This window comes from Crocodylus siamensis, chromosome 15 (assembly GCF_052110815.1).
Source record: "Crocodylus siamensis isolate JL-2025a chromosome 15, ASM5211081v1, whole genome shotgun sequence".
Taxonomy (NCBI): Eukaryota; Metazoa; Chordata; order Crocodylia; family Crocodylidae; genus Crocodylus; species Crocodylus siamensis.
The window spans coordinates 20,394,709-20,417,500 of NC_143409.1; the positions used below are offsets into that span (position 1 = coordinate 20,394,709).

At 40.4% G+C, this 22,792-nt stretch overlaps 1 protein-coding gene across 5 annotated transcripts in view; it reads right to left on the reverse strand.

Moving 5' to 3' along the window:
- The window catches only part of SLC12A1 (solute carrier family 12 member 1), a 59,367-nt gene that overhangs the window by 21,120 nt on the left and 15,455 nt on the right, over positions 1–22,792 (reverse strand). For 4 of the 5 annotated variants that reach the window (XM_090028587.1, XM_090028591.1, XM_090028589.1 and 1 more), the window contains 13 exons: positions 20,327–20,422; positions 19,376–19,515; positions 18,530–18,640; positions 17,389–17,500; positions 16,823–16,950; positions 13,669–13,753; positions 11,909–12,060; positions 10,984–11,091; positions 10,301–10,424; positions 8,807–8,908; positions 3,941–4,096; positions 497–596; positions 306–417 (listed from right to left, as the gene is read on the reverse strand). In XM_090028587.1, coding sequence (XP_089884713.1) covers positions 306–417; positions 497–596; positions 3,941–4,096; positions 8,807–8,908; positions 10,301–10,424; positions 10,984–11,091; positions 11,909–12,060; positions 13,669–13,753; positions 16,823–16,950; positions 17,389–17,500; positions 18,530–18,640; positions 19,376–19,515; positions 20,327–20,422 — 1,526 coding nt within the window. Of the gene's footprint in view, positions 1–305; positions 418–496; positions 597–3,940; positions 4,097–8,806; positions 8,909–10,300; positions 10,425–10,983; positions 11,092–11,908; positions 12,061–13,668; positions 13,754–16,822; positions 16,951–17,388; positions 17,501–18,529; positions 18,641–19,375; positions 19,516–20,326; positions 20,423–21,118; positions 21,215–22,792 lie in introns of all 5 variants that reach the window. The other variant, XM_090028592.1, reaches the window with a different exon arrangement.

The window sequence follows — 22,792 nt, forward strand, 5'->3', positions numbered from 1 at the left end:
ACAAGGTTAAGAGTGCAAGTCAGTGATGCACTCGGGAACAAAACTTCAGTATCTCAATTCCTGGGCTCTATTCTCAGAACTGCTCTGCCTCCTTCTCCCATTGCATCTCTATGAGGCATTTGCCAGCAGGCTCCAAATCAGCTATCTTTCTTGTCTAGAATTATCTCCAAATTCATTGACATTGCATATATCTTCCATATTCTGCACAGAAGCCCACTGGCACCAGTGGGAGCACACTGTGTGCTGGATGACTAGAGGACATATAGCTCATCCTTATTTTTAAAGTTCACCTGCAAAGACCTTACCGTGTACACTTCACAGCAAATGCAGAGTCCATTACTCTTTGTGAATGAATGCGTGATATCTAGCAGGGCAGGTCTTGTCATTGGTGCTCCTGTTAATACAATGCACTGGGGTCTGCAGGAAGAAAAAGAGACTGTGTTTGATCAAGGATGTGTTTATCCTGAGCTTCTCAGCATTTCCTTTCAAACCTTACCTGAAATTTTTTACGTGATCTTCCACTGTAGTTAATGCCAGTGCACTTTCTAAGGCATTAACATAGTAAAGAGCCTGTGCAGATGAGCCCCAATTTACTTCTGCATATAACAAAGAAAAACATTGCATGTTATGCCATAGATTTTTTTTCTAAGTTTTGTTACAAATGTCAGCAATCAAGTTATCTATGAGCCGTAGCATAATGTGTTCTATCACGCCTCCTCCACACAAGTGATGGAACAAAATTAGGTTACTGGAATAAAATATGCTTGTGTCATGTGATATGAATACAAACAGGCAAATAAACCCTGTCCCGTTATAAGAAAGCATGAAAAATGTTCTTCCTCTGCTTAAGAAATGTTTTCCTCTCTGTTCCATTAACTCTCTTCCTTTCTCCACACAAAGAATGGACATCCCTGAGTAAGGCATTTGATATGGAACTTCAACAAATTAAAGAAGCCATTAGGAAGGAATATTACAAGCTCCGGTGAGTTAAAAATGACTTGCTTTCAAAAAAGAAAATCAACAATAAAGTGCATCACCCACTGAGTCATGTCAACCAATACAGGTCAGTTAGCTTTTCTATTGAAAACTTACTACAACATCCTCTTTACTACTGTGTACCATGTAAGTGAAGCAAAATTTCTCAAGGAGTCCATATGCGATAAGCTAGTAGAAGGCAAAATTCTGAATGACAGCCAGCAGTGCTTTGTTGTGGGTAGGTCATCTCTGACTAACCTCATCTCCTTCAATGACCAGGTTACTCACCACCTGGATAAAAGAGATGAGGTGGACATCATTTAGTTGGACTTTAGGAAGGACTTTAACTTAGTGTCCCATGAGACTCTTAAGGTAAAACCAGGGGATTATGGGCTCAACAATTCAGTGGTCAGATGGGTGGGAAACTGGCTGCAGGGTCTGACCCAGAGGGTACTAATAGATGGATCTGTGTTAACCTGGCAGAAGGTGGCCAGTACAGTCCCCCTGTGGGCTGGGAGAGTGGGTGGGGAACGGGGCCTATTTGATTTGGAGATTCGGCTGATGTGGTGGATTTGGAGATTCGGCTGAATCGATTTGGTACAGTGATTCAAATCAATGGATTGAATCACCGTCCCTCGAATTGGCTGAACCCAAATCCAAAGCGAATACTAGCCACTTCTCACAGGCCTAGTAGTAAGCCATAGCTGCTCACCCTTAGACCAGTGCGAGAGTGGAAGGACTAGTGCCCCATAATTCTTCTGTGGAAGAAGCACAACTGTCAGGCAACTCTCAAGATCTGGATGGGTTGAAGTTGAAAACAATGTACTTCCTAAAGGTCCAGTGGCAAGGTAGCTTATTGCTGTTTTCTACGTCAGATCAGGAATGGAAAGCAGGTGCCCCGAGTCCCTGAAAACACAAGTTAAGTGAGGGTCATTCATAGACTTTTTGGGGGGTTGGGCTTTGAGCATTGTCTTGGAAGTCCCAATACAAACCCTCAGGAATTAGTTAAGTGTGCTTTACTCAAGACTATTGGCTTGCCAGAATTTAATCATTCATTTGAATGGATCAAAAATTGCTTTCCAAAACCCACATCTTTCTTTCTTTTCTTATTTTTCCTGATATTTTTCCTTTATTTTTTTATACTTGTATTTGGTTGAATGGGGTCAAACTGGAAATAAATTATTTTCAGGTTCTGTTCGGTTGTGTTTTAAAATTGGGAACAAGTCCAGATGCACAAGTGCAGAGCTGGCATTCTATGTGATCAGAACATTTCCTTTTCTCTTTGTCTTTCCCCATGGTTGCAAGGAATATTATGTATCTCTCAGTATCACTCGGCTGTGGTAGAAGTTACTGCCTTGGTGAGATGGAGAGACAGTTTTGTACAGATGTTTCATCAGTGCACAGATGTCAGATCTGTTGCTTGAGTATTAGTTCAATACACTCCGTCCCCCACTTACCATTCAGAACCTCTGACTTGGGCTAGTTTGCTAGTTGGCTTGAGATATAAATTTGGACTCGGATTTGATTTAACATCATGTGCTGGAATTCTCCATTATGTAGCAAGGAAACAAGCAAAATCCCTCAAATGCTAGTAACCCTCCAGTGGCCTTCCTGCAGTTCCCTCAAAGACAGGAAAATTCTCCAAAAATCAACACTAGTGAGCAGGGACTATCCTAGAGCATGCCTGCACAAATAATATTTAACACTGCAGAGTTCACTTAGGGATCAGACCCTGCATTTAAGCACTCAGGTTATCCTAACTTAGGGTGGCTACAAAGCCATCTTCAAATTATTGTTTCAACACTGATGCTGCAGTAGCCACACAAATGGGTAGAGACTTCTAGGGATATTTCCCATTATTCTTTGTGCTCTAAACATTATGCACCTCTGATTCTATCCCAGTGGGAAAATGAGTCTGGGAATGACACTAGCAGATGCTCTGTTGGTTAGGCAGGCAGGGTACCAGCCCATATGAAAGCTTCACTTGAGCTTTAATCTACAGCCCCATGAACCAGCTAGCTCTGGTAGAAAGCACCTCCAAACTCTGAGATGATGAGTGTGGATGGGAGGCACCCAACTGTGAACTCTGCAGTGAAGATGTACCCCTAACATTTAAGAATTGAAATGGGAGTGTATCACAGGGTCCAGTGCCAAGTTGAAAGCTGTCCCTTAGTACAGGTAATGCTGCTGAAACAGCATGAATCAAAACTGTCAATCTTAATCCAAAGCCTCTTTGGGAGGCTTTTATGTTTGAGTCAGAAAGGGCCTGTTTCTTAGAAACCTCCCGCAGAGGTTTCGTAGCACTAAGAGGTAGCACCTGCAGTCTGAAAGACAGGATAAGGCCTTTGATTTGGGAATGAATATAAGTGTTCGTAGCATCTAAGAGGACTGGACTTTGTGTTCAGGGGATTTCCTTCCTATTTCCAAGAGGGAAGGAAAAGCATCTTTAAGAAGGAGCTATGTTTTGGAAACCTTGAAAGGTGTTTGCTCCTTGCCCCAAATTTATTCAGTGCCCTCGGCCCTTGCCGACACAGAAGTTGTATTAGTTTAGAAACTGATTTAACTAGTGCAGTGTCTTGGGTTGACACTTGCATTAGTTTATGCCTAGTATCTGTTGAAGCTGTTTATGAGCCAGCTTCAAGTTGATTTAAGAGCAGTCACATACCAAGATGCACATTTTTAACTAAATCAGTTTAAAACTTGTACCTGAAGTTAAACTGATGCAACTTTATATTTAAACCGGGCCTTGGACTCTTCTGGTATTGCTACCAAAAATCAACACGGTTTTGCCAAAACCAATACTTAGAATAGGATTTCACTCTAGTACCTGGGAGTCTCCAGTCTTCTTTTAAAAACTGATTATATAGAGAGGAAATATTCATAGGCTATAGACTTAGGGAGAATTATGAGGTATACTGTAGCTGCAAAGCAAATACAAAACAGTAATTAGGTATTCCAGTCTTACCTGGCTTTTTGTATGTCACATAAATATAGAGGAAGAGCTCAATGGCATAAGTGATAACAGCTGCCCACCAGTTGATAACAAACATGACACCACAGCACAATGCAGCTCCAAAAAGTGATACCCACATGTTGTAATATTTGAATGCAGGTCTCCACCCTGTTTAAATTAGAATAGAGGATATCTGAGCTACCAGAGACTTAGAGGGGAAATGCTGAAAATCACAGGCTTTTCTTTTTGCACATGTAGACACTTCTGTGTGCACTTTCACTGTTGCATGCAGATAATGGAAGGCATATGAAAAAAACTTGTGCATGAAAGTAATAGGAATGTCCCTTGCATGCGTGTAGATGGAAACTGATTTGAGACTTTGCTATTCAGACCTTTAGGTCTCTGCTGATGTGCCCACTCTTTTTTTAAACATTCATATGCTTTTGCCAAATCACAGATCACTGATTCAGAACTAAAAATAGATTTTCCTATAACTGCAAGTAATGGCACGTTCTCTTCTTTTGCTGCATGCACATGCATATATAAAACTCATTAATGTTAATGAAAGTTATATGCTTGCTGAGAGGCTACATTGCAATACTGTAAGTGCACCTGTCTTTTAAATGTAGAAATTGTTTGACATCACTGGAAAAATGCAATTGACTTTAAAAAGATATTATTCCTGCTGCGCGTGAACTATGATATTGAATCCTTCCCCTGCTAGTAAGTTAAATGATGGAGCCAAACAGTGTACCTCCATGGTTTGTAGGTCTCTGCCAGGTGTTCTGTAGCAGAAATTCTTTGGATAAGGAAAAATACTGAAGATATAAGGGGGGACTGAGCAGCCCTAACATGGATCACAATAATAATGATGGAATGGGAAGGCTCTGTGCTCTGAAAAAAATTGCAGTCATACAGCCTTGCAGTTATGAACATCTATCACTATGACTTGGCAGGAACCACAGAAATTAGTCAAAGGAAGTGAGAAAAAGGGGAAAATGGCTATGGTTTTGTCTGAAATGTTAAGTAGCCACAGAATCATGACTGATGTACACATGAAGTGCACAGAGGTAATTTGTACTGAGCTCTATGGCAGCATAGAGCAGATCTGCATTTGTTCAACTGTGCAGATAATTAGCAGAAATGTTAATCTTTTCTGCCCTCTGAACAACTGGCAGCAAGCCGACCTATATAACAGGAGCTAATATATATGTTTATGCAACTGTTGTAGTTTTTTCACACTGGAAATAAAGAACATATTTCTCTACTGTTTGAAATGAATAACTGGTTTGCAACAGCAGGAAATTGCCTTTAGTATTGGTTAAAAAGGAAATAATTCAGATGATTCTCCTTGTTACCGGTTGCCAACCCTTCGTTCTTGAAAATAATGAGACTGATGCTGTCCACAGAGACTTGCACACAGACATGGGTCTATTCACTTCCTTGTTACACAAAGATGGAGAAAAGTATCTCATCATCGTACCTCTTATCCCAAGCTAGCAGAGTCTGGGCCAAATAGTAAGAGTCCTTTCCAGCCTGGAGGATTCAGTTGCCAGTATGAAGAGTGTATGTATTTCTCTACAAATCTGGTACTGGTCAGGATATACCCCAAAACCATTCTGGTTGGTTGTATTTTCCTGTTCTACTCAATCTCTTCCAGGGGTTATCAATTCAAGCAGTATAGCATACTCTACTTCTGTACACACTAGTTGAGGGCATAATTTGCTTAAACTGTATAATACAAACCAGCCTCAGTCTTTTTGCCAATTTATATTATAACAAGCATCAATTACCTGCTTATCAGTGAAGTACAAAAGATACTTAAGCATGTAGCATCTTTCAGAATAACTTCCTTTTTGTAATATAATTATAGCTTAGTTAACTGCATAGAAATGGTGAAGTGGAAGCTGCCATTAAAAGGCATCTATTAGAAGCTTTGTAAAATATGGGAGTTAGTCAGTTTTGGAGTCCCTATCTGCCCTCATTTTTTAAGTTTCTAATAGCAGCCCTGAAACTGAAGCCTTGAAAATGATAGAGCGAATCAGTTTCAGGTCTGCTAATTCCACCACACTGGGCACATCTACACTAGACATGTACTGCAGAGTTGCCAAGTTAGCTTGGCAGTAAATGTCTCAATATACATGTGAGACCCTATTAGGCCACAGGAAACAAATAAACTCCACAGCAGGGTAGCACTTGTATTTACAAGTACGACCGTTCTGTGGAGTTTGTTACTCTGCCACACCGCATGTATAGATACTGACCCAGCTAGGTGGGACATGAGGATGCGTCAGTGTAGGGGCTTGAAAATGAAGTGAAGGGCCACACCTTCATGCGCCAGCCAGCCACCCTGCAGCACGCTGAGTAAGGTTGGAGCAGCCCAAGGCTGGCAGGCTGACTCCCCAGGGCCCCCTGCCAGTCAGAGCTGCTCTGACCTGGCTCACCATGCTGCAGTCACAGGCACACATTCAAGCAGCATGCCCAGGAGTAATAAACTATATATTATAACTATAAAATGTATTGCCTTGGATTAAAAGCATGTGTAGATGTGCCCACTGTGTATCTAATGAGTATTGTTTGGGTAAGTGCATCGTACTCTGGGTTAAATACACAGTCTTTTTCATACCCAAGTCATAGTTTCATAGTTGGTAGGGTCAGAAGGGACCTAAGCAGATCTTCAAGTCCGACCCCCTGCCATGGGCAGGAAAGGATACTGGGGTCAAACGACCCTGACTAGGTGATTGTCTAGCCTCCTTCTGAAGACCTCCAGGGTAGGAGCCAGCATCACTTCACTTGGAAGTTGGTTCCAGATCCTAGCTGCCCTGACTGTGAAGTAGTGCCTCCTGATATCTAGCCTAAATCTACTCTCAGTCAACTATGGCCGTTATTCCTTGTTACTCCCGGTAGTGCTTGGGGGAACAGGGACTCTCCCATTGCCTGCTGGTCCCCCTTGGCAAGTTTACAGATGGCCACCAGATCCCCTCTCGGCCTTCTCTTGTGGAGGCTGAACAGGTTCAGGTCCTGTAGCCTCTCCTCCTAGGGCCTGCCCTGCTGCCCCCTGATCATGCAAGTGGCCTCCTCTGGACCCTCTTGATGTTGTCCACATCTCTCCTGAAGTGTGGCGCCCAGAACTGGACACAGTACTCCAACTGTGGCCTGATCAATGCCGCATAGAGGGGGAGGATCACCTCTTTGGCCCTGCTCGAGATGCATCTGTGGATGCATGACAAGGTGCGGTTAGCCTTCCTGACCGCGTCCCACATTGGCGGCCCATGTTCATCTTGGAATCAACAGTGACTCCAAGATCCTTTTCTGCCTCTGTGCCGATGAGAAGGGAGTTCCCCACCTGTAGGTATGCTGCTGGTTCTTCCTCCCCAGGTGCAATACCTTGCATCTGTCAGTATTGAAACCCATCCTATTCTCTTCTGCCCATCCCGTAACCCATCCAGATCTAGTTGTAGCCTGTCCCTCTCTTCTAGCATGCCCACTTCTCCCCACATCTTAGTATCATCTGCGAATTTGAACGAAGTGCTCGTAAAGCTGTGCCAGGGGTCCCCGCGATGACATCTGCTAATTCCCTCAGCACTCTGGGGTGGAGATCATCAGCTGATTTGAACATGTCTAGTCCCACCAGAAGTTCTCTGACTAGGTCCTTACTGACCCTGGGCCTGGTTGCTTCTCCCCTGGGTCCGTCCGGTATCACAGTGAGGGGGATGTCCCTGTCCCTGCTCAGAAAAATGGAAGCAAAGAGTCTGTTAAAGAGGTTAGCTTTGTCATCTGGTGTGACCACCAGATTTCCAAGTGTGTCCTGCAGAGGCCCCACGTTACTCAGTACCTTCTTTTTACCCCCTATGTATTTAAAAAAGGACGTCTTGTTATTCTTGATCCAGGTCGCTAGTCCCAGTCCCATCTCCACCTTATCCTTCCTAACAGCCCCCCTACAATCTCGAGTAATGGAAGTATAATCCCCCTTGGTGATGGCCCCCTCCCTTCCACTGGGTGTATGCCTCCTTTGTGGCTTTGAGACGTTCCTGGATGCTTTTGGTCTTTGCACTTAAATGGAGGACACTGTTGTCTAAGTTATTAATTTTGTGCATATTTCCCTGCAGATCTTCTGCAGTCATTGAGAAGAGACCATGATGCCTTGGATGGCTCTTTCTCCTTCTCTTGCTCCCTCTTCCCCCTCCCTTCCTGCTGTAGTTGTGACAATGGTTGATTTCCAGCTAGGATGTCTTGGTACCCTGGAGTTTCAGGGGTGCCATACAGTGTTTGTGCTGTTAAGTGTGAAGACATGATTCACACGATACGCCCAGGGATTTCAAATAGAGGAATCCATAGCGTAAAAACCATTCTGCCCTGTTGTGGTCTTTCTGAGTTCTTTGCAACAGAAGAATTGCTCTATTTTTTGCTGTTCAAAAATGAATGAAAACTAAGAGCTGGCATTTTATCAAGGGTACCTTGAGTCCAAAAAGGTTGAGAACCACTGAGCTATGCATACTTTCTCTATGTGACTGATGGGCTGCACAGACTTTTAAAAAGGGGAGTGATGATGGAAGCATTCTCTGCCTGGTGTTCTATAAAAGAGATTCTTTAGAGAGGGAAAACACTGAACATGCCAAGAAGTAGCCTTTTTCCTTCCCTGAGGTTTGTCTTATGCAACATAGGTGCAGGAAGCATAGGTGCCTCTACATCCCAGAACCAAATTACAGTTGTGAGAATTAGTCCCTAGCCTTGTGTAGATTTGCCTGTCTTCAGGAGGATCATGTTCAGGCCTTAAATAATTTTACAGATACTATGTTTAAGATATACTCCTTATTCATGTTCAGAATGATAAACTGTGAAGTTTACATTGAATTCAGAGAAGCTTCTAAAACTAACCTGGAGATTTTGCATATGATGCATGAAAGCAAGAGAAGTTAATAAGTGCATATGAAGCCAGGAAGAAGTTGGAGATGATGGGTGCGATGGTGTTCAGTTCAGCTGAAAGAAAGAAGCACAAGTTAAATGCCATATGTATGTTTCTTTGAAGGGGTTTTGGATGGACAGCATTTCTTCAAACTATGAAGGTATCTGGATATAGCAGAAGTTTGTTACCCCTGCAGAGGTTGGACATCCTCCTGGTCATTTTAACTGCAGGTCAGCTTGTGATATCCTCACTCATGTGGTAGGCCTGACTATGGAAGCTGTCTCACTGATTTTGATGAAGCTGCTTATGATGTAAGGGCCTATTTAATGTAAAGACATCACAGTTTGGATCTTTGGCTTAATTATTTTAAGATGCAATTAGAAAGGTCATGTAATTCTTAAGAACAAAAGGGGTATCGTGACCTTTACTTATTCCTTTTCAAAAGACGGTTTAAAATCTCTCCACCAAGCCCTTCAATTCTTGACCCACCGTTTGATTATGAAGTCATATGACAAATTCACTTAGGACTCCAGATATCCCAAACCACCACAGTGGTGCTGAAATATAGAAGATAGCTGTGGACATCTCCTAAGCATCAGTACTTTGAGATTGTGCTGAAGTCCTTGGGAATTTACTATGTGGAAGGCTTTAAAGGATGTTCTGTCTTTTCTTGAGATTTGGAATTTAATGCCAAATAGAAAAACTCAAAAAAATTGGTTAATTGGATATAACTAATGTTTTAAGGTGATGAACATGTGCCTATCCCATTGAAGTACATTGGAGCTGCCAGGTGTGCAGCACTTTTACAAATCAGGCCATAATAATTTACTTTGCCTCCTGGTCAGATTGTGGGCCTTTGAGAATAATGTGTCACTGCTTTCAGTGGAAGCACATTCATGACTGCATAATTGCTTAGTCAAGTTACTGATTTCTTTGTCCTTGAGCTAAATATTCAAATATCAACTTCCACAATTTTAGTATGAATTCCTGCCTGAAATAACTTACTATGGGCACCTCTAGAGTAGGTATCATGCTTTTCTTGTACACCAAACATTTCAGTTAAGATTATTTTGACTTGAGCATGGGCTTTGAGAACTCAGTGCAGGTGGTCAATGCCCATAAACAAATATTCTTGCCTTGAGACAATGTTAGTGGATTGTGAATAGTGTGTGGCCACAACTGGCTAATGCTCTGCAGTTGAGCCTCTCTCCTGGCTGCTTGATTAATGATAAAAGAATGAGATACATTAATAATCAGTGATCACATAAAATGCATTCCACACTTTGCACCTTAGATTTTCTCACAAGATGAAAATAATTTAAAAGACTTAGCTTAGAATACATTTAAATACCAATATGGATAGTGACTTAACAGCAGATATTTTTATGGTGTAAGAAATGGAAAAAAATGTAAACTCTCACATATTTGTTTCTAAGTTATAGTAGGGTAGCAGCAATTGTACAAACCTATCAGAATGAATGCCATAGCAATAATGAAAGTAAGAATATATCCTCTGATTGGCTCGTTGTTTTTTCCATAACCTTTGGCAAAGAAATGGAGTGCTTTGTAGATGTTATCCTTGCAAAGTGCCTGGTGGACAAATTGGAACTTAATTCAGTTAGCTAGTGCTTTCTGTATTAGAAAAAAATATTAGTAAAGCAGGTGTTAAGTTACACATGGTCTAATAAAAATAATCATATCTATTTTGGGTGTATCAAATATATCAATTGCTACAGATGTAAGCACTCAAACAATATCTTATAGTAGATAAATAAACTGTGACATTTAAGAGAGAGTACATGGTAAGCATTATTTCAATAGTTTGTATGGCACAACTTAATAGGGGAAACTGAGGCACAGAGTAGTGACTTGCCCGAATCAACTATCAGATTTTTGACAGACCTGGAATCCATACCCAGGTCATCACAGTTTTTGGCTCAATTGCATGAAACAGCAAGCCAAGTCTCTTTCTATACTAATATAATAAAACCTCTTTAAAATATTTTATGCAGGTATTTGTTTTGCCCCAGGTAGAAAAAATTAATGTTTTTGAAAAATGTGTCACAGCTAATAAAGACAGGTAGCTCACATGATTATATATTACTTAGGGTCAAATAGGATGTAAGGAAATTGATGTTCTGCATTATACCTGGAAAACCTTGGGTGCACTGACAAGTGAGGCTAAAGCTGATGACAGGGTAGCAGAAAAGATTCCTGCAGTGATTAGAGGACCAAAGCCAGAAACCATGCTCATAACCTTAAACAAAAAAAGCAAAGAACTGTCAGACTCGCACATAGAAAGCAGTTCTCAATCACAGGTACTTCTCTAGCCCCTCTTATAACAGTGCCCCAGTGCCAGTCACCTTCTGTAGTGTATTAATCCATAAAATACCCGTGAGGTAGAAAAATGCCATTATCTCCATTCTACAAGTAGCAGACTGAGGCACACAGGGACTGACTACCAGAGTTTTCAAGGTCCTTATGTGTCTAATGAAGCAGAGAAGCACGTAGTGAGATTTTTCAGAGTATATAGATGTCCAGTGCCTGTGGGTAACTACAGAATATTGAGCAGATGAAACACGCCAGCAGTGGTGGCGAATGGAGATCATCAGCCCCTAGACCTGCAGCCAGAAGTTAGGGCAGAGGTGTGCCACAGAAACTAACTGGTTCAGAGAAACAACAGCCTATGACAACCTCATGCCTCTCTGAACTAGTTAGTCTCTGGCCCTGCCTTCTGTCTAACTTCAGGGTAATACAGAACTGGAATTAACATGGAACTGGGAGGAAATTAAGGCAGCAGAACTGAAAACCAAAGTGAACCCAGGCAAAGGGTTTGGGCAGGGCCAACCTTTCTTGTTTTGTTGTTGTTCTTTTTAACTTAATCTGCCAGAGAAAAGACGGCGGACATGGTGTTCCTGATGAGGGCAACACAACCAGAACAACTGGAACAGCAGAAGGGTTAGAGGTAGAAAGGAGGCTCTATTCATTAGCTGTCAGTAAACAAAGTCTTGTTTACACATGTTGCATATGTGTGCATGTATTGCTTATAATTATAGATATTAGCTAATTAAAACCTGGAAATTATTCATCAGCCCATAAGCACATGGCTGACTTTTGCAGCTGGAAAAATCATAGCCCAGGGCACATGCCGACGATCCATTACAGTTTGTTCCAGATACAACCGTATCATTGACGTTCCCAGTAGCATCACGCACGACACAAGCAGCTGTAGAAACAACAACATACTATTATTTCCCTTCCTTGTGATGCTAAAAGAATGTTCTGCCACACTTTGGATCTTAGCCTGCATATATATGTTTTATAAAAATTGCTGCCTCAGTTTTATCCCAAAGAGCACTGCTTTACATTAGGATAATATTACTTCTCTAGATTGTGACTTGGTCTTCTGTACTGTGAGCACATATCTACTCTGAGCACTTTCAAAAGAAGTCAATGCTTTGGACAGTGGGGACTGGCATTTTTATGGAAGTAGAGTACATGGTGCTTGGAGGATCAACAGAAAATGAACTCATTAACTCAGAGCAGACATAGTGAAGTACATATTTCATCTCTGGGCCTCTTTAAGAGTGCTGGAGTCCAAAGATAGTCATGTTGCCAAAGTGTTTCAAGTCTGGGCATACATTTCTGGTATAATCAGGGCTTCCATGGGCCAGCTCTTCTAAGCTGGCATCACTCCAATAGAAGTCAATAGAACTATGTGTATTTATACCACCTGAGAATTTGTTCTGTAGACTTTTCTTTGTTACTAATGAAGTTTATGTTCTGTCTCTGTTTTTGTTTTGTTTTGTTTCATTTTGCTTTCTCTCAGCACGGGGAAGAAATCTGGGAAGTTAATTTATGAAACTGTGAGCTCAACATCTTTCATAGCAAAAGTGTAAGTTCACACAATATTTTCAAACATGTCCAAACATGATTTTATTATGACAGTTCCCAAACTGATGTGCAGGCTGACCAGAAATCATTACACTGAAATTCAGCACTCCTGGGGTTGAAATGCAACCACTGCTTAACAGAAATGAACATTAAACCGGTTTAGGACAGGAAGTGAAGAACAAATGTATCCAACTGACCCTGCAGGGGAAATGTAGACACTCATAATTCAATTACCAGAGTTGGCTTTGGTGAGAGCTCCCCTCCCTTTGCATAAAGGACAAAGACCAGAAGAGTCCAAAAAGACTGTAGTTTTCTGTCTCCTGTAAAAGAGCGCATTTTACAGGGCCCTAGCACGATGCTAAGTCACTCGTGCAGAAAGAGGAAATACCATTCATTAAGGTGCCTTCTTAAAATTGAAATAAACTTGGTATTTGAATATGTATTGCACCCCAATAATGAGAATTTAATTGCCTGTTCCTCTCACACAGATGATGGCAGTAGTAGAGGTTTATTTTCTATGTGTCTGTTTTGTTGAACTGTGCTTTGAAACTTATTTTGAGCTGACGCTTCTTTTGGAGAATTCATCTTTAGAACATTCCTCTGAACTGTGTATCAGTGGGTGATGAGTCTTTGTCATTGAATTGGGTACAAAAGTAACTGCAGAGCACCGCAAGGTTTCCTGATAATACAAAAGGAATTCCTCTGCTTGTATGTAGGCACACAGTTGGAAAAATCCCATCCAGATGTCAACTGGAGCCTTTTGTCTCTGTTAATCTGTTTTTCCTTTTTTCATACATTATAAAGTCAAAACAGCTGTCTTACTGCATAGCAAATCCACAGGATCAAAAACAATGATGAGGTTAACTATTCGTCTAAGTATGGAGCTCTAAACCTACTTAATTGTATTAATTATGACACAAAACAGATGTTCACTACATACCTGCACATATTGCAACTCCTAGGTAAGCAATAGTTGTAATCAGAATGGCCAACATTGTTCCCTTGGGTATAGCACTTTGTGGGTCCTTAAAGATTGTAATAACAAAAACTGCTGTGAGTTCTTTATAGACCTGGAAAATAAGACTTTACTCTCTGTACTTTCATTATATACAAGCTAGCAAGACTTGGTGCGTGTGTATGCAAATAAAAAATAGGAGAAGGAATTTTTGCCCTTTAGGGTATGTACAGACATTTGGGAGGGTTAGGGGGAGGTTGGGTGGCAATTTTTAATTCCATCTAATCTAAAGTAAGTCAGAATGGGGGTGGGAGGGGTCTTTTGGGGATTTGAGAGCAAGCAGGCTCCAGGAGGGATTAGGGGAATAGAGATGCTAGTGGGGTTCATGTGGGGGGATCAATGGGGTTAGTGAGGTCTGCAGGAGGGATCTGAGGGCCATCCAGGGTCTGTTGGGGAGATCATGGGGACTAGCAGGGTGCACAGGAGTGATCAAGGAGGCTAGTGGGGTCCACAGGGGAATTGGGGGGACATGTGGGGTCCATGGGTGGGTCAGAGAGGTCTAGGATTGGCAAGATTAGGGAGCTAGCAGGGTCCATGGAGGAGATGGGGGGGGGGGGAGAATGGGATCTGTGGAGGGGGTTTTCTCTCCCACCTAGGAACAGGGGCTATTTTTAGCCTCCAACCCCCCACCCCAAAACAACCAACCCCCATATCCCACCTGCCCCTTCCTCCGCCCCAACTTACTTGAAAGCCCCAAGAACAAGCTCCCTCCACTGCCTCCCCGCATTCTGAAAACAACGTGGACTGGCAGAGAGCTCTGGCCATTGCTATGGGAACTGGCAGCAGGCTCCCAGCCCGCAGCTGGATTCCCCTCCCCCTTGGAACCAAGAGTGAACTTCTGTTTGGTTTTGGGTAAGGCTGTAACTCAGATAGCTTTGCAAAAATCATTCTGAGTTACAGCTGGAAGCTGCACTTCTGTCTGCACTTTCATGAAACGCGGGGTCAGATTTTCACCCAATCAGCCATTTTTTAAGCTGTCTGTTGCCGTGTAAGTTCTGCACCTGGGTGAACTAAGATCAAATTGCTATTTTTAATGTGATCTAACCTCCCCCTAACTTCCCTGAACATCTATATGTACCCTTAGAGCTGCACAAGGATCTTGCCTCTCTAGCTTGGAGATGGGAGTAGATATTACTATGGCATTATCCCCTGACCTTGCAGGCTATGTGGGGGGACTTGCAGGCTATGTGTATATGGTTATGCCATACTGGAAGAATCCTCAGCTGTCTAGTTATGGCAGTTTTAAGTCTCCTTTGCACTAGCAGAGCAGTCATCTTTACCCCCTACCCCAAACTACCCATCTAATTCTTTGAGTCAGCTGACAGCCTTCTCAAGACAGAATGTTATTGCTGTTGGAAACTAATCATCAGTAGCTATGTCTGAAGTGAGCTACCTCTTTCCTGACTGTTTTTCTTTTTAATTTAGATAATTCAATAAAAGTATGATATGTATTATTGCTGGAAGGGGCCATTCTGTTGGGTCAGCATTTCTTCTATAAACAGTGTCTTGAAATGACACCAGTACTGTTCACGCTTCTGTGAATAAGGACTGCAAGGCTTTCAATTACACATTCTAACTTTTTACTGGATTTAAATACCATCAAAAATTCTTGCAGGCTATAACTTGGTGTTTATTTGTTCAGTCTAAAAAGTAATTTTTGTTAACTTTCTTTTAAATTCATTTAGTCACTTAGCTAGTTTAGGAGGCATGGAATGGAATGCTGTATATTTTCATTTTCAGGGTTTGTGTATATTTTGTAGGTATTGGACTGCTTTGATTTTCCAACCAAAATCAAAAGGTCATTGTATTTAATATGGATGATTGAATTAATAGCATTAACTATTATCAAAAAAAAATGAATGGGGATAAACAGTGAACCCCACCCCCAAACAAATCAGCTCAGTTACAAAGGAATCTTTAACCCCAACTTATGATAGGTTTTAATGGACTCCATTTTAGTGTATGGGAGACAAGTAGCCATTGCACTGTAATCTTAGGTTTTAGGCTATAATCTTAAAAAATAAATATAATCAGAAGAATATAGACTACCCTTATCCTGTTAAAGCCTAATCTAAAGCACTGACAGCAAAACCTAGTGTGCCTTAGCTGCACTAAACCAATGAGGGGCACTAGGCTTGGCTGAATCTTGGCCTTTTCTAACATTGAAAATTAACATTCATGAACTTGTGTGGAGCTGAGCTAGGTATGTATAGAGCTGTGGCATTAACTGTGCCACTGTGGCTATCTTTCAGTACCTGACTGCTGATGATTCATACATACTCTACAGATTACCAGGTTATGTTTCTGATGTTTCTTGAATACTACGGGGTAGTGAATAGCTTCAGAAATATTGGGAGTGTTTCACCAAGTGGTTTGCAAACCTTCAAAAGCTCAAAATGAGCTGAACTTTGTCTTTAGCTAAAAGAGTTCAATCATATCTAAATATTAGGTTAATATTAAATATTAATATAATTTTAATATAAAGTATGAAAACTAGAGGTCATTCAAAGTGAAAGCTAAACCCTTTCCTTAATTTATCAATTTGCCTAGCTATTGGACACATTACTTAAAGAGCAATAGGCTCATGCAAGGGAAGTGGGCACATGGAAGGGTTTAGTCTCCTATTGATTCTCCCATAAGTCTTTCTTTAGCATATTCTTTTAATTTCCTTGCTTTTATGGGTAAAAACTTGTGGGTTTTCAGTATACTTTTTCAGTATAAAAAGCAAAGAAATACTAATGGGAATTACACAACTAATTTTCATGTACAACATACTGATAATAGATTCAGTAATATTACATTGTTATAGGTTATTGAAACACCCCTTTTAAATTCCATAGTTTACATTCTGCAAACCAAATTTTAAAATAAATCATTTTGTGTACATAGCTGCATTGTATAAGAAGGAAAATGTGAACTGATGTGCTTAGATAAAACAAATATTTAAAAATGAGAGTTTTGCCTTATGGAATTAGTTGTGTATTTGAAGTGAGTCTAGTATTGATTGATAATTTCTTTTCTTGTTCATTCTTACTCATCTATAACAAAACCAGTATTATAAAGTAAATGAAATTCATACTTCTAGGTCTCCTGAGATATTGGCCCCTGCAAGAATGCCAGTAGCAGCTGGGAAAAAAATGGCAAAGACCGAGAAAAATCCTTCTCCATCTCTGAAACCTGGTCCAAAGTTCTCTGCAAATATTGAAGCTGCAAATACAGATGAGAATGAAACCAGGATGGAAAATGAAACATAGCACAAGTACTTTGTTCTCAAATTAGGTGATGAAGAAGGTAAATTAATTCTTCTTTCACCTCTGGGTTCAAATATGTCTTCTATTGTAAGTGAACTGAAAGTGAAGTGAATTTGATCATTTCAGTCTAGTCTCCAGCAAGGTTAAAGAACTGTGTTGAAATTACAGGAGTGCTGCAGGTGGTAACTAAAGTGTTTGTATATAGTTATGTGAAACAGTTTGGGAATAAATGGAATAAATTCAGCCCCCAAGAAATAATAAAAATGGGGGTTTCTTTAACACACACTCATTTAACTTTGAATAAAAGAACCCAATCTGCTAGCCTTCTCACTGGGAATTTTGCCTAAGTAATGGCTGCAGGACTAGGTCATGACTAGGTTATAGCAACACTTGCCTTGGTAATTAAAAAAGCCTCTTGCCCTCTTTTCATTGCTGGTAGGAATGACTGTCCCAATGAAGAAATTAATGATGGCAACCAGAAGAATGATTAGGAGAATAACTTGAGCCTGTTAATAGAGATAAAAAGAAGGTTTTTTATTAGTCTAATTCTGTTTTCAAAATAGTTATTAATTTGGTAGCCTTTATGTATTACTAATGATGGAGTTCAAATTTCTGCTAAAAAATACTGATGTCACACGGGGAGATGATATAACATGATATTTGAAGAGGAAAACTGCCTTAAACTTTATGAGAGTAAGAATCTGCAACAAAGAATGGAGATGAAATATAGACAACTATGACTACTGCTTCATGTTACGTTGGATTCTTTTACAGGGGCTGGAAAACAAAAGAGCAAACTGGTGGATAAATATTAAGCATGAGACATTTTATACTGATATAATTTGTTCAGTTCCCACAGGTTTTTACTTCAAGGAATATAATAGCGAATTGGCTTTTTGACCTTCTTTACAAGTACCTCTAGATTCCCATTACAGAAGAATATGAAAATAAGGTTGCTTTTCTAGCCCTGATTTTGACAGGTACATTCCATTCTCTTAGGGATTTCAATTCCTTATGTTGCAGGTGTTCTTCTCAGCAAGCAACAGAGGCTTTGAACTTTTGAACAGTTGAAAGCAAAGCTGAAATGATTAGAGGGTAATGAATGGATAACAAATATAGCCATCCATTTTCAGTGCCAGTATTCTACAAAGTACCATGACAACCTCATGCATTATTTTTCTTATTATTATTCTATAGAGCAGAACCAAATACAAAAGGGGCACATCTCCAGGATTCTAGGAGAATCAGCCACCAATTACAAAGTAAATAAAACTAAGCTGCCTGAAGAACTCAAACCCCTTGTCTCCCACCAATATGCATTCAAAGAGAAAATAGAGTGCATGGCCTATCCCTGCTCCCATTGAAATCTAGAGTTAAATGCCTATTGACTTCAGTGCGAAAAGACATGGGTTTATGTTGAATGCTTAATAATTCCATCTTTTAGGTAGCTCTCCAACCCCAATATCTTTTCTTATGCCTATGTAAAATGCTCTATGGTATATTCATACTTTTTATATGTCCTTTTAAAATCTTACCTTTGCTTCCCATTCCATACCAGCCACAGATATACCTAAAAGTATCACTACAGTTATGGAGCCTATTATTCTGATGTCGTTGGACTCATCCACCATCATTGCATTACTGCTCTGGAAAGTATAAGCAATGTTATTAGAAATATAGTTCCTATGACAAAACAATCAGGTAAGATGGAATGGAATGAGCAAATGTAGTTTAATCAGTTTCAGAGTTTAATGAGCCCTACAGTTCACATTTTGTGTGCCAGTTTCGCCCTAGTAGTCAAGATTATTGGCTGACTAATTAGGAGCCTATTCCCTTTAGTAGTTATGAAGCTCTTGTAGTGGTGTATGAAACACTTCTGCAATAAGGTAGAAATGATGGAAAAGCTTATAAACTGGATTTATGGCACATTTTGAAATATCTAATTCTTAGCAAAAGATACCTCTTAAGCATCAGCTAAAGCAGGGCTTAGCAACCTGTGGCCTAAGGGCTGGATGTGCCCTGCAAGGGGATTGGATCCAGCCTGCAAAAATTTTATCTGGTCTGCATTTTACTAAAGGAGTGCCAATCCTCAGCTGTTTGATCCTGTCTGTGTTTTGCTAATGGTGCACCAGCCACCTTCTGCTGCTCCTGCCAGCTTCTCCAGCCCAGTGAAGAATTGCTGTTCCTTACGGCAACCTCTGCTCACTGTTGCTGGAACAGCCGGGGGGGAATGGTGCCTTGTGACACCAGCCAGGTTACAAGCTGTGGCCCATGTTAGTAAAAGTTTGCTGACCCCTGAGCTAGAAATAGATCATAAGTTAAACAAAGTTAACAAAATTCCCTAGTTACCACATGCTTCAAAAGTACACTTTCATATTTACCTTAAGCAGTTCTACAACTGTTTCAGCAAATCCAACTACATACATGGCTACTGCCACAGCATTGGCAAAAGCAAAGATGAGCCCTATAGATCCACCAAATTCAGGTCCTAAACTTCTTGAAATCAGATAGTAAGCTCCACCTGCAAGCAAAAAAGACTGCTGCTTTATAATTAAGATACTGTAAAATCCTGCTCACTTTACCCTTGTGAGTAAAACTAATGGGGACAATCGACTTTTTGCTTAAGTAACCCAGGCAGGATTTGCTTTGTTCATACAGAAAAGCATGTTTTCATGGCAATGTAACATTACATTGGAAAAGGCCTTGGTCACTGTTTGTAAGAGTTCCAGTTTCAGGACTTGCCTTAGCATTTCAAATTTTCAGTATGGTAAATGCCCAGCCATAACAGGAATCCTTGAGAATCATTAATAACTTTTAGCGTGTCTCATTTAGCATGCAAAGATAACCCATTAAGGAAATAATTTAACAGTATATAATTAAAATGAAGACACTACAGAGAAGACGTTACCACTAAACATTTTCTGCCTTACCTGTATCCATCCCATTGTTAGTGTGAAAATTCATTTCTCAGGGTATGAAACTGCACTACATTTTGTTTAACCATTCTGTAGAGTGATGCCATAAAGCCTTTAAAGGTTTTGTATCTCTAGATGTATGATCTCCATCAACTAGAATTTTGCTTTTTTGACAATGGGCCACAGCATTTAATGTTAGGTCATGTTTAAGATCAGCTCTGATGAAGACGCACATTTTTTGTTTAGGGTTAGTCCAGTAAAGGAGATCAGTAAAAGTCAAAAGCTTTTCTGTTGTTGGGGTTTTTGTTTATTTTGTTTTTTAATTTATGTTATTGGACTAAGACAAATGCCATGGCTCTAATTTATATTAAATCAACTCTGCAGAATTCTGTTTTTCATGTAATTAAATGTACTTACCTCCTTTTACTATTCCATTAGTACAAATGGCAGACATGGAGATACCTGTTAATGTTGTTACTACCACACTCAGAGAAATAACTATGACTCCAAGACCTGAAAGATCCCAAAAGAGAGTATTTTTAACCAAATGCATGCACAATTCGTTGGTGTTTAAGTCCAGTAGTAAGAAGTAACCTTTGTCCATTTAGGGCAATCAGACCAGTTGTAGCTTTTAGATCCTGAAATGCACTAAATGTTTACATATAATCAGGTTTCATGAAGTACCTGAAAAGTACAAAACTTTGTTACTGTGTCAAGAATAATCACTCATGGCCCAAGGAGAACCTGAAATGTGAAAGCGTTTTATAAGGAAATGCATAGGATACAAGTTACTACATCCACAGATCTGTACCAGGCTTTCTTTTAAAGGATGAAGGTTCATTGTGTTCACTCTGTTCGATGTGTTCAGTGCAGTGTCACCACACCTGAAATGTTCTGAATAGAAATAAAAGGTTAAGGGAAAAAAAGAATTTCAGGAGGAAGTGGAAGCTGTTTCTCAGCTGGTCTTAAACAGGAGTATCTGAAACGTACTTCACAAACTGAACTGGAATCTGGGATTTATTAAAACATCCTGTCAATTGTGGTTAGTGTTGGCTAAGTGCATTACCTGCAGGTTCCTTTTGAGTAAATGTCATTTATCCTCGGTGTTCTTATATATAGAGATTAAAACTTCTAGATAGTCTCATAGGAAAATAAGATATTGAGACCTTTTTTAAGTCTTGAAAGCATAACAAACCCTAAAGATTTTACCTCCACGGACAAACCCATTAGTTGCTATTGCAGAAGTTGACAACCCAGTAATTGAGGTTACCATGGTGGCAAGAAGAATTATGATAACTCCAAGACCTGTCAGTAATGAAAAGATAAAATATTTTACTTGCATTCCAAGCTCCCTATAAATCATTGTGCCTTTCAATTAAACTTCTACGGCAGAATCAGAGCTCTCAACTGAAATGATAGTTTGTTGACCACTTATAACCTGTTGAGCATGTCCATGTAACATTAGTAAAACATTTATCAGTCTTCAAGCAATGATGCTTTCTGATAGGGGTAGCTCAGTCAAGGGTTTTCTTATGATTTCATCTGAATTTAACTGGTTGAACAAAATAAAAAAAGCCTCATTGCTTACTTTGATCCACATCTTGGATATTAATATGTATATTAATATATAGATACTAATATGTGTGTGTATATGTGTATGTGTGTGTATGTTATATTTGTATATGTGTATATGTGTGTGTGTGTGTGTTACTAATGTTACTCATGTAACTAATAGGTAGAATCAGTCTCTTTTTCTCTGACTCTTCTGTTAGACCTGGTCTGCTCTGTAAAAATTAATTAATTACAGTCTTTGTGCAGAGAGTGAGAGAATAATAGCTTGGTGATTAGGTGTTTCCCTTCTCCTCATTCTCTTTCTTTTACAAAATTAAATCATTAAGTTGTGGTTTTGTTCTAATGTAACAAAAACAATTTTTTTGCAATACAAAGGTTTTGTTTTCTAGACAGACCTAATTTTAACGAAGAGGTCCAGAATGTGGAATTGTTGAGCACCGTTTGTTTAATTAAATTCAGTATATTCAGGAGCATATCCAGGACATTGAAAAGGGGGTTGCAGTGGCAGCGGAGAGCTCATTGTGTATGTGATTGGTAGCCAAAATGAAAATTCTCAACATCAAAGGGGGTGCGACTGCACAACCACACCACATTTTGGATCTGCCCCTGGACATATTGCATAATTCCAGGTAATCAGCAAATGCCTAAGGGCTTCTCTCTGATAGGTGAACCTCAGAAGACTGTTTTTCAGATAAGTGCCTGGAAATTTGTCCTCTGCATCTTATTCATATAGTTTAGCTTAGGGGTCAGCAGCATTTTTGACCAGAGTGCCAAAAACACCCTAACCCATGCCTCAACTTGGTACACCACAGGCAGACCATGGGGAAGCTGTAAGGGGCCCAATCTGTGTTGCTGGTGGCAGCTGTATGTGTGCCTCTGGGTGGATGGTGAGGGAGGGACCAGGGTTGCGCTGCCCTGGCCCTTTCCCTGCCCTGTGCCCTGAGGCATAGGCACAGTTGCTACTAGCATGGAGCGAGTGCTGGGGCTCCAGAGCCCGGTGCAGCGATCTGCAGCCTGCCCACCACCTGCCGCAGCTGCCCTGAGCCTCGGCCGAGAAAAATGGCCTCAAGTAGCATGCTGTGGATCATGTGCTGGGGGTTGCCGGCCCCTGGTCTGGCTTCTCTTAACTCTGGAAAATAACATGAGAAATAGGGTTTCTTCTGAGGCTCAGTTCTAAAATGCTTTCCTGCTTCCAGTCAGGCAAAGAAATACCATAACAGCTTTTCTCATATTTTGTTGCTTCCTTTACCATTCCTAGCTATGCACAGAATAAGAAAATATTAAAAAAAAAAAAAATTCAAACAGTGTATG